Consider the following 12,471-nt stretch of genomic DNA (forward strand, 5'->3'; position numbering starts at 1 on the left):
TCCCTCCTCTCCTCCCTCCCCCCCCCTCCCCGTTAGTGTGTCTCTGGTTTACAGTTGCTTGTTGATTTTGATTTTTTCTTTATATAATTAGTCTTTTTCCTGGTCCCTAATTTAGGTTTTCTAAATTCCTGCTATGAGTGAGACCATCTGATATTTTTCTTTTTCTTACTGGCTTATTCACTGAGCATGATCCCTTCCAGCTCCACCCATGTTGCTGCAAATTGCATGAGTTTATCTTTTTTTTTAAAAAAAGATTTATTTATTTTTATACAAGAATTGGGGTACAGGCCAGAGATGCAGGGGGTGAGAGGATTCACCAGAGACAGAGCGGGGAACAGAACAGGCAGACGGACCGAAGTACACTGCTGAGGGAGCGTTGGGCAAGACAGGAGAGGTCTGTCCCACCATGTGGCCGGCTGGGAATTGAACTCGTGCTGCAGTGGCTGCAGATTGCTTCATAGGTTGCATCTTAACCCCGGCATCACCAGGGAGGCCCGAATTTATCTTTTTTGATTGCTGAGTAATATTCCATTGTGTATATGGAACACATCTTCTTGATCCAGTCATCTAATTTTGGGCATTCGGGTTGTTTCCATAGCTTAGCTATTGTTCTTTTTTTTTTAAAAAAAATATTTATTTATGCATACAAGAGCTAGGGTATAGGCCAGAGGTGTGGGGGGTGATGACTCACCAGAGACAGAGTAGGGAACCTACCAGGCGGATTGGCTGAAATACACTGCTGAGGGGAGCAGCAGGCAAGACAGGAGAGGTCTGCTGCACCATGTGGGTTGCTCCTTGGCCAGCCAGGATTGACCTCGTGCTGCAGAGGCTGCAAATTGCTTCATAGTGCAGTGCTTAACCCCTTGCGCCACCAGGGAGGCCCTCAATAAATGTTCTTAAGGCCCAACTACCTTTATGAAGACTGGTTGGGGTGCGGTTGCCATAGCTCAAGGTCTGAGAGGTATAGGAGGCTTGCGTTATAAACAGAAAAGGGAGTGGTGATGCAAGAGACAACTCGGAAGTAGGAGCAGTGGATTCATGATGGACTGCACGTGGGGCTCCAGGGAGCGGTAGGACTCAGACCAACTCTGCATGAGCTTTGCAGCCTGAGTGACTGCGAGGTCGTGGAGCAGCTGGGTTTCTCTGCCCTCACAAACTCTGTGAGGTTTGGCAGCTCTTTGTTCCAGACAGAAACAAACTTGATCCATATTCAGTTTTAAATAATGACTGACTTTGGGGAATTGCAACCTCACTCCCTCAACCCATGTTTTCTTTTTATTACACAGCATTCCAGTGTCTTTCCATCTTCCCCTCCCTCTGGACTTTCTGACGAGCCCCAGTCGGCCTCACCTTCGCCGAGCTACATGTGGTCGTCCAGCGCGCCACCCCGTTACTCTCCACCTTACTATCCACCCTTTGAAAAGCCTCCACCTTACAGCCCCTAAAGAGGAATGTCTGCTGGCTATTGAGATTATCGTGGCTTTTGTATTTCTGCTTTAGTGGAAGTGTGTAGGGTACAAAATTTAAAGTGTGACTCTTAACGCATAAAGTTTTACAGTGGCCTGCCAGGCTAGGGAAAGATAGGGTGAAGCTTGTTCATTATCAGTGTAGAGCAGGGGTAGCGAGGCCAACCCGTGCGTCCATGGCGGGCAGTGCCCTTTCTAAGCAAGGCTGGGGAGCTACCCCAGCGAAAACCTTGCTTGTTTGGATGCGCACCACACCGGGCACTACTAGTTGGGAGCAGTGCGGCTGCCATCTGTTTCGCTTTGTGTAAATGGAGTGCTGTCCTCCGGCCCTTGGCAGAGTGCCCCCCTAGCACCTCGGTTGAAGCACCTGGCTTATAGGCTCTATCTTTCCCTACCACACAAGTCAGTCCCTAAGAAAAATTTCCCAGACGTCAGTTCCAATACAGAGAGTTCTGGTTAGGATTTTGTGTGCTTGTGTCTGGATGTTGAAAAAAGCTGCCCATCTCTCTTACTCCTTTCTTCTCTGTATTGTAAAAATGGCTGTTGTGATCATTCTGCTCAGCTTTTGTTATCAGTACCTCCCAAAGGGAAAAGTGCAATATTCCCTCAAATAGTAGGGAACAGGAACAATTGTGCAGGAAGCACTGAAATGCACAGAGCAACGCGTGACATGTTGAATGTAGATCTGTTACACATCTGACTTAGACGGCGGTTCTACGACATGTTGCAGTATTACAAAATACATTTGCTACAGGAGATATTAATCCTACAGTTAAAATTCTGAGTTAAAAAAATGCTAGATTAGGTCCTTGGGTTGTGATATGAATTGTTACTAATCTTTGTGACTACTTAATCTTCAAATATTGTGCTTCAGCTCAGCAAACCGCACGTATCTGGCACCCCACCCCAAAGGAATCATTTGTATTTTAATGCCACTGCTCTTAATGGTCCTTTTTTCTGTTGAGACCAATCACGACAGCATTCAAGATTATGAAAGTGTTACAATGCCGCTTCAAGTCTGCAAAAACCTCAAAATGTAGCCAACTTGACAATCTTTTAAGTGTTATCATAGATTTAAAATCCATCTGGCACACTGCAGTAGGTAGCTGTACAGATCTTTTGATTATACATAGCTTTAAACCATCGACCCAATGAATTTAACACTTTGGCACCCTTGCCTTCACTTCTAAATGAACACTTTTCATTGCGATCTTATGTTAACCTGAGACTTGATTGACTTAAAGGAAGATTGATAATCCTACACTTGTGTAATGTAAAAATACAGGGCTACAGGAGGGTACCTAATTAGACATTCTGCAAACACAGAACATATATTGGAAAATTTTCCAGCCAATTTCGCTACCTCCCGACCTTAGACTTGGGGTAGCAGGCAAACGCTGGTGCTCCCGTCTACCTTGTAGACACCCAGCCATCAAGGATTATCAAGGCACAACACGTGCACTCACTGTTCACAGTAAACGTTTGCAAACATTCAATTTAACTTCTGGCATCACGAATGATGTCTCATCCAGATCTCAAATCTGAAAAACTATAATCCTTTTATGTTATATACAATTACCATTATTTTCTACAGTTCTAAGCATATTAAAATTCTATTGGATTTCAAAAAGGGACTAATAACCAATTGACTTACTATACAAATATCAACTTGTAATAATGAAATTTCTTGCCGTTTACACTTAACCTTTTGCTTTAGTAATGTGTATGACTATTTCATTTTTTAAAAGGCACCATTACACACTATAACCTACATTTATCACATTTCTTAAAGTGTTAAGATTCTATGACTCATTTCTATGTATTTTTCTTACTTTACAACAAAATAACTTGAAACAGTATAGATTTTGTAACACTTAATTTGAGCAGCTTCTTTTTTTATTACATTGAATTATATAAAGTGCATGTTACCTTAGAAAAATTAATATTTGCTGCTTTACTCTTTTGCAGAACATTTGCTGTAATGAAGGAATTTGTATTTCCAATATGTACCTTGACTGCATTTTGTAATATTTACTGCTTTATTCCTAATTCTGCTTTAAAGTATCGAACTGGGCATGAAACATTAAAATATTAATCCAGAACCTGTGTAAACTGGATGTTGCTTAAAATCTGTATCACTGCCATGTTGGAAACCCAGACTGCTTTTGTGATGTTTCAGATTAATAAAACTATCCTCCTTATCCACTTACATCTGTCTTCATGGAATCCACAAAAGTAGCACAAATGTTCTAAAGCAACTGACAGCAGCTGACTCACTTTTGACTACTGTGGTTCAAGATACAATGGGATGCTATTAACCAACAGAAATAGCCTAATAATTTTGTCATGCTGTCATCAGAAATACAGCTCCAGCCCCCTGCTGTAAAAATTGAAAAACAGAATGAGTATATAATTTCTAAAGGAGAATCTTGTAAGAAATACACTCAAAAATCAGAATTAAAACATTTTATTTTTGCCATAAGAAGCTCTACGAACTAATATCAGATAATGGTTAATGAAAAGTAGAACTTAAAGTCATGATAGGTAAGATTGTACAAGTATGAACATTACAGTTTGGTGGAAATGAACAAGTTTTCATGACTGACAGAGGAAGCCAGTGCTGTTCATTTTAGCATTTAATTCTTTAGACTATGCATGCCTTGACAATACAAAATACCTTGATCATTTTTTTTTGTATTTGTTTTACCTTTTTGGTATAATGGGAAAAATGAAGCATCAATTACTCACGGTAGTTGTATGTGGGGAATCATCACCACCAAAACGATAATGATCATTTAAAATATATTTTAACCTTTCAAGAATGCTATGGCATTTTTAAATCTTTGCTTAGTTTGACCATTGTCATTTTCTGTCATCTTTTTAAACAAATTGCTATTTCAAACAGCTCCTATCCGGAATATTTAAAGGCATTAATTAAGCATAGGAGCAAATTTGAAGCCATCTTGAAAGGGGAAAAGTTCAATAGCCAGAAAGCTAAGTATAAAACAGGGAAACCCCCTAAGTTTTAAATAGCATCTCGCTACAGACTTCCAACCCAATAAATACTGACAGAGTTTTAGCCTTAAAGGAGTATTCCACATGAATTCTCAACTTTGGCTTATAAGAAACTTCTAGAAAAACCGAAGACTCTGACATACATGCAAATAAGAGTCTTCTGGCAAAAACACAATTAACATTTTCCAGTTTTCCTCATCCTAAAAAATTGCAGAAGATACCTTCAGTCAGCACAGAATTTAAATTTTATATTCACAATTTATGTAGCGCACAGCAGCAACAAAAAATTATATCCATATTGTGCAGAATGGAGAGTTTTCCGTTACAGAATTCCTGGTTTGTCATAACAGCCTTGTAGAAACTACCAAGCTTTATTATGACAAACTAATTTACCTAGCACTTAAGTCTGAAAGATGTGGAAGCTCTGCTGGCATCAGTGTCATTCACACATGTAAAAGCAGTTTTGTCTAACTGGTGAAATAGCATTCACAAAACTTAAACTTCCACTGAAATTTGTGTGCCCCATAGTCGGAGAGCAATGTGATCAGTATCTACACAGGAAGAAAACAAATAGCATGATTCCAGAGACCACAGAGTCTTAAGTAGTAAGGTAATTTTAAATTTTCCAATGTGTTTACAAAATGGTTTGAAGGCCTAGATTCACAGAACAGAAAACAAACAGATGTACAGCGCTCTAGCCTTGGTAAGCAAAGGATTGCATTATTTTTCTTTCTCCTTGTATTATTGCAAGCACTGATGCCTGATACCTTCAGCTACAAACTCAAGAGACACTGAAACCATTATTTTCAAATCTAGCTGTCCGAAGAGTGATGTATACATGATAAGTTATGGTTAAAGCTTTAAGTTCAAAGTCAAGAAATAGACTATTTTTAAAAAATACATGGTTAAGAAGAAAGAAAATATCTATGTTGAATTAAGAAATACTTAAGCAATGTTACAAATGACTAATGACTATGCACAACAATCTTTTTCAATATCTATTAATTTTTTTCTTTGCAAAGTCATTTACAGAAGTTCAACAATTTAATCCTGTTATAAATGCTAGGCTATATATTTGTTCCAACCTGCTTCCTTTTAGTACTAGCACTTCAATAACTTTATATTTTCTACATGTTTAAATATGTGTCATTTTAAAAGGAAGATAGGTGGTATTGTTCTCAAGATAAAGGGGACTCAAAAAGCCTATATAACATTCCATACGTAGGTTCTGATTGCTATGCTGTTGCAGCAATTTGCAAATGGAATGGAACTGACTTTAGAAGGGGTAAAAACCTAAAAGGTTTTGCCGAAAGGAAAACACTAGATCACTGATTTAACTATTTCAAACTGGTGAAATCTAGAAGAAAACTAGATTCTAAGTATGACTGTTTAAAAATATATGCCAGTAGCCTCCGCCCAAAATATGTAGGAGTCTCATTTATGGAATCTATCATTTATAAAGATTTATACATAAAGGTTTATTTGGTGGCTTTCAGATTAAAAATTTGAAAAATTTCATGGGAGTATTTTAAACCCCATAATGAGCAAAAACGAAATCTCCATTCACCTCTACTGCCTCTATCAGATGAGAGCACAGAATTCAAAACAAGAACAACAGAAATTTTTATCTCCTGTCTGCTTTATGGAGATTTGTTTTCCATTAATATTTCTGCCCACAAAGACCATATTGCAAAGGTATATATATATATACACACACGCACACACGCACACACAAAGATAATTGTGTGTACGTACACACACACACACACACACACAGTAGTCCAGCCACCGAAGTTTTTCCTAGACTATGGCAATAAAAGCAAGATATAATTCTAATTAGCTAAAACTAATTCTTCAGATGAGAGACTGGTCTGCATGGCCATTTTCATGGGGGGAGGGAGGAAAGAAATTGCCATCCATCTGGACTAGCAGAATACACAACCAAATGGAGACTTATTCTGAAATTTTCCAGAACAACTTTAGAAGTTCTTATTTACTTTTTATGCCATATACAAGACACAACACACATTTATAGTCTCAATATTAACAAAATTGAGAATTCAGCAGTAAAGTGCTAACATGGAAGGGGAAAGTTGTAAGATATACTAGGGTATGCTAATAACTCCAGTTATTTTCAAAGAACATTCAGACTGCTTCAAATTCTATTCAGGAAACTATCTCTCCAAGCTTTTTTTTTTTTTGTTTTTGTTTTTTTGCCTTTTAAATGAAGCTGAAAGCTAACTATACGAACAGATACTTGGGAGGGGGAGGAAACTTCTTAATCTCTACTCAAACTTTCAGAATAATTTGTTTCTAAAAATTATCAACAAATAATCCAACTAGACTATCTTCAGATGACATGGTAGATCAAATCCACTTATTTTCACCTTAATTTGTTTTACAGGTCTTCTGAAATCCCTTCCCCTTCATTCAAGCTAAAACTTTCTGGTATTTCAAAGGAGTTCAATAAGATTCTGGTATTATAAATTCAAACTCAGTACTGCCATCTGTTACATTCTGTTTAAAAATGGCATCATTTTCCTGCTGAATAAAAATATCTTCCCAGGTCATTGGCTTGTTCTGAGGAGTAGATGTGTTCCCTACTGGAGTTTCTTTCCCAGCATCAACCTTATACCCAATACCATCATCCTTCATTCCAGGCACGGCGCCTGACCTATCAGAAAGGTATGCATATTGTCTGATCTGTAAAGACCTGCATGGATGTAAACGATAAAGCTTTGAGTCTCCAGAAGGATCTTGGCTATGGACTGACTTTATGTGCGAAGACATAAACTGATAGTTTATGAATGATTTCCCACAGGCCAAACATTGGTACCTTCGCTCCCCTGTGTGATGAATTTCATGCTTTGTGCGATATTCTGCAAGAGGAAATACCTTCTCACAGTAACGGCAAGGATACTTCTTCTCCCAAGAATGAATGTTAAAATGTCTCCGCAAGCTTGTCAAGCAGACGTATGACCTTTTGCACACAATACAGATATAATAGACCCTTCCATCTACTATTAATTCATAGTGATCATCATGTTTTACTTTCATACGTTTGTTTGCCGTCTCACCACTAGACGTTTTGGGTATTTCATTCTCAAGTCTGGCCTCTCCTTCATCAGGGTCGTCTTTGACAGGGATCACTATGTCATAAGTATCTTCGCCAATATTTGCATAAACCTTGCAACCTGTTGACAAGCCTTCAATTTCAGTAGCTGTATCTAAAGTAATGATCTTTTGACCCTCCGTTAGATGTTTTGATCCTAAACTTTGATCATTCGTGTTTCTAGTTATTATGTCTGAAATTTTTAAAGAATTAGAAGGTGTCTCTTGCAGAAGTGTAGGAATCTGCATCTTCTGTATCAATGATCCATCAAATGTAGTATTTTGGGGGATATCAGCCTGTGGGACCAAAGATGTATTACTGACTGCTGAATCTGGACTGGAGCTAATAGTGTCATCATCATCATCTATAATTTCCTCCTCCTCTTCTTCACTGGCCTTACTTCCTGTTAAAACAGCACTGCTTGGTGTCTGCTGATTCTGCACAAGTAAATTGATTGAAGGAGACATATGATTTGGAAGTGAAGAACTGACATTTGGTGGCGTAGTAAGTGGTGTCTGATTTAACAAAATAATGTTAGGAGTCAGATGTGTTGGGGCCGAAGATACCAGCAACTTTTCATTTCCTTGTGTTTGGCTCAGAGTTGCCTGATTCACAGAAGTAGGAAGTTTCTGAGTAGGTGTGATATTTGCTAACGGCGGAGAGTCACTGCTAGCACAAGGCGCAACATCAGAAATAGCAACAGAGCCTGGGTTAGGCTGAACCTGGGCCACTGCATTGGTACTTGGCAAAGTCTCCTTTGCAGGCAGAATCTCCGAGCAGAAAATGACATCATCATCGTCATCATCATCATCGGAATCAGTAACAATAATCTTTTTTGTTTCATAATCTTCAGCAGATAAAGAAAAAGACTCTGTTATAATAGGCATGATAGTGGCCCCATTATCTTGGGCTTCATCTTTTGATTTTTGTATTTCAAGATTCTTGTCACTAGAACCAGGCGGTAAGGTGTCTGCATTACCACCCTGAGCTGTACCTGAGATGCTTTTAACCTGTGACAATGGAACACCAAGCTCTGCTATAAATTTAACTCCTAATAACTGCCCTGATTTAATTAATTCATCAAGTAAATCTGATCTAACTCGAACAATTTTAGAACTATAGATATAATTGAGAATTTCTGCAAAGATCTCTGCTCTTATAAAGCTTAGTTCAACAACTTGCCCGGCAACTGAGAAGAGCTGATGGAAATAAGTACTAGAAGCTGAAAGAATATTCCTGTGAGCCCGGAATTTTCGGTCTTCTACAATAACGGTAACATCACAGAAGAGTCCGTGACCACGCTGCTCATTCAGGGAGTTCAGCAGACTGCCAGAGTACTGAATGTCTGTAGCAGAAATCAGTTTTCTACTCTCCATGCCTATAAGGGGAAAGAAGGAGGAGGGGACAGAAGATTAGGAAAGAAAAACAAAAGTACTTTTTATCATGCAGAATTGAAGTTACAACATCATTAGCTTATTCGAGTTTTAAACAAAGTGTGGCATAACTCTTTGACTTTTATATCAATTGTTCATACAGGCTGGTTTTTGGACCATGTGTCAAATCTCATGACTTCCCCCTGAGAAGAGACCAGCAAGTTTTAAATTGATCTACAGATCTGAACAGTAATCTCTTCCTCTGAATCTCAGACACATGCTACACCATGAAGCAAATTTTAAAGATTAGATTTTTTTTTTTTTAGTTCCAATTTTGGGTTTTCTCTTTAAGAAGCATGAGGGTTTTTTTTTTTAAACTGTCTTTAAACTTTCTGAAGAAAAATCTTCCCCATGAACACACAGATGTTATTTCACCTGTAAGTAAATGATAAACCTGTTAGATGGGTTTGGTGTATGTAACACTGAGCCTGAAAAACATACCCTTTCTAAATTTTATCTTCAAGAACATATTCCAAAGCTACTCCCTGCAGCCAATAGCTCAATCATTATTTATAAACGTAACAATTATTACCTCTCAACTTGCCATTATTTTTGTTTCCATTTAAATTGGGGTGCTTCATCTAAATAAACTAAGCAACACCTTTCTACCCTCTCCCTTGCCGGTTCCCCTCTTCACCTCTCTACCTATACAATCTCCAGAGGAAGAATGTCAGAGTGCCAAGTACGGTAAACAGATGCTATTGTGAAAAAAGTAAGACAAAGGAAAGTTTCCCATATCTTGATTCTTACTTGCATGAAACTATTAAACAGTTTATCTCATTGGTAAAGAACTATATGCACTGGTATGAGAACTTCACACTGAACTTTCAGTGAAAATAAACCATGAACTTGTTGGAAGAGAGCAAAAATTACTCTAAAGGGGTGGAGGTCTGAGTAAATAGCAATGCTAGGTACTACCTCCAAAACATTTTTTTCACTTCAGGTAGATATTCTCAGTAACAATAATGCCGAGCTGGAAACACACACGCACGTTATCTGATAAGTGCTTCTTGTACATAAACGTTCTTATTGCTAATACTCTTTCCCTTCAAACTTAACAAAACTGTCACAGTGCTTAAGTTCTATACATGTGGAAGGCAGGGAATCTCAAATATCTTGTGCATTTTTCAAAATTATAGATCAAAACCACAAAGTAGGCGAAAAGCCTAGAAATTAAGGATTTAAAACATCGTCTGTAAAAAGGCGTCTCTCTTTTAACAGTACCAAGGAATTCAGTTACCATAAAGGTATTCATCAGAAAGGATGACCTTTGGACAGCGAGACAGCAACCAGAGCTTCAGAAATATGGGGATTTCGACAGAAGTCACTTTCAAGTGGAAAGAGGCTTTCTGAATGCGGTCCCACGATATTTGTTGTTTGCAAACAGGTTTTTCCAATGAGGGACTGCGTTAAACGTACGTGTCCAGGTGACACTGGCACTTGGTTTCATTTTGTTTAGGTCTCCTCCTCCTCCTCCTCCTCCCGGTTAGGGTGGGCCCAGAACAGCACAAATCGGTCTGAACCCACCGCGAGATTGGCGACCTGAGCGTGGAGAAGCCGTTCGGCATCATGGTGAGACCAATCCTTGACCGAGGGCATGTGAAGGTGGCACAGAGAAAACGCCATCCGCGAGGGAGCGAAACAAACCGACACGCGGCTCCCTGCGGCAGCTGAACCCCAATCTTCCTGCTTCCACCCCCTCTTCCCTATTTGCACCCAGCCGGGCTGCAACCGAGGTTTTAAAACCCCGATCCACGCGAAAAGGGCGCTTTTTGCAAATACAGACAGAGGTGCAAACAGCGGAGTGAGGGCGGGGGTGACCAAGCGAGCCGGGGAAAGTAGAAGGTGGCGAGCAGGAGGGTGGGGTGTTGGGAGGGGATGAGGCCAAGCAGGCGGCATTGTTATGCCCCGGGAAGGGGACGGAAGGGGAGGATGGGCCCGGCAGAAAAGCTCAGTCCAAGCAGGGGCTGGGAGGAGAAAAGCAGGCACAAAAAGGAAGGCGGAGGGACCGAGGAGAAAGCCAAGTGGGTCTCGGTGGTGGGCGCTCCACGCTCCGGGCCTACCCAGGGCACCCGCAGCCTCCCGGCCCCTGACGGCGGCGGGCACCGCGCCGCGGCCCTCCGGCTCCGTCCCCTCCTTCGCTCCCGGCCCACACAAAGAAAGGGCCGGAGGAGCCGAGCCTCCGACTCCGCCGCTTCCTGGTTCAAGTAAGGAGAATGCAAAGGCAGGCGCGGCCCAGGCTCGGGGGAAGCGGGCGCGCTCCCTCGCCCCTCCCGGATCGGGGCCGGGCGCTCACCTGCTCCCCGGCGCCCCGCCGCTCCCCGTCGGGCCGAGCAGAAGGGTGGGAGTCCGCCAACGACAAGCAGCCGGACGGCACGGCGATTCGGCTCCTTCTTTAAACGTCGCTCCAGTCTTGGGCGACGTCGACGCGGCTGCCGCCACCGCTGCTACCGCCGCCCCGCGCCGCCGACAGAGGGCACAGCGCGGGGGCGCCGCGCTGAAGTCAAAGGCGCCCTCCTCTTTCGAGAGCCGTTCGGGTCTTTCCGGAAGGGCCCGAGCGCTCGGGGCCCGGCTTCGGCGCCCTCCTCTGCCCTCGGCTCTTTCCGCCAGGGGGCGGAGAAAGACTGGGAAGCTCTCGAAGGGATGGACCCTTTCCGGAGGGCGAAAGGGTGGGAAAAAAGGAAAGGGAAAGCTGCCCAAGGGCTGGGGTGGAAGGGAACCCCGTCGCTGTCATCGAAATTCAGTGCAAGCTGCTAGGGCGTGAACACTAAGTAACCACGGGTTTCACATCTTGGCAGCTTTGAAACTGCTCTACAAGCCCGTTTGTGACAAGGGAAACCACCTTGAAATATAAAGTTGAATAAGTATAACCCAATAAAATCTATCTACTCATTCTGTAACTCAAGTTCAAGATAACGACATAACCACAACACATGAACTACTTTCCAAAAATAAATCTAGTGCGTGGACTGACGGATTGCTGACCACCTGTTTGATCTGTACCACATCTTACGTTAGGGTCTGTGCAATCCGAAAATTGTTGCCCAGGGCAAGGCTCTGCCTCCTGCAAGGTTTTGCCGCGTGCAAAAAAGGGAAACATTTAATATTTTTCATTGAGTCCCTGCTGGTCCAGTTGTTTTGTTCTAGGAGGACCCTTGCAGGAGCTGCTCTTCTTCCCAGTTCCTGGTGCCGGGCCAGCCAGAAGGTGCACACCACAGCTAGGAGGAGCGAGCGTCTAAGAGGCGGCTGGACGCCTACTCCTAGCCTTGCCTTTCCTTTGTTCCTAACTGTGCCTCTCCCTTGTTCACTTTAAAAGTAACTTTTCCTTTTCCTTCCAGCCCCAGTGGGAAGGTGCTTTGCAAACCTTTTCCTTTGCTTGCCAAGCAATAAAGTTCTTGCTTTGCTTTACCGAACCTCCTCATTATATTAATTGACTTACAATCAA

General features: G+C 41.7%; 2 protein-coding genes across 3 annotated transcripts in view; one reads left to right on the forward strand and one right to left on the reverse strand.

Annotated features, from left to right (window-relative positions):
- Positions 1–3,666, forward strand: part of TMEM255A (transmembrane protein 255A) — a 51,883-nt gene extending 48,217 nt beyond the window's left edge. For both annotated transcript variants that reach the window (XM_037512013.1, XM_037512012.2), the window contains one exon: positions 1,287–3,666. In XM_037512013.1, coding sequence (XP_037367910.1) covers positions 1,287–1,445 — 159 coding nt within the window. In that variant the 3' untranslated portion in view covers positions 1,446–3,666. The remainder of the gene's footprint in view (positions 1–1,286) is intronic.
- On the reverse strand, positions 3,339–11,331 carry ZBTB33 (zinc finger and BTB domain containing 33). Its single transcript, XM_037512014.2, has 2 exons — positions 11,323–11,331; positions 3,339–8,971 (listed from the first exon to the last, which is right to left on the reverse strand). Exon 2 carries the CDS (start codon positions 8,967–8,969, stop codon positions 6,945–6,947), a length of 2,025 nt encoding a protein of 674 aa, XP_037367911.1. The 5' UTR covers positions 8,970–8,971; positions 11,323–11,331; the 3' UTR covers positions 3,339–6,944.
- Between the last annotated feature and the right edge of the window lie 1,140 nt (positions 11,332–12,471).

This window comes from Talpa occidentalis, unplaced genomic scaffold (assembly GCF_014898055.3).
Source record: "Talpa occidentalis isolate TD23 unplaced genomic scaffold, MPIMG_talOcc4v2.1 talOcc4.15, whole genome shotgun sequence".
NCBI lineage: Eukaryota > Metazoa > Chordata > Mammalia > Eulipotyphla > Talpidae > Talpa > Talpa occidentalis.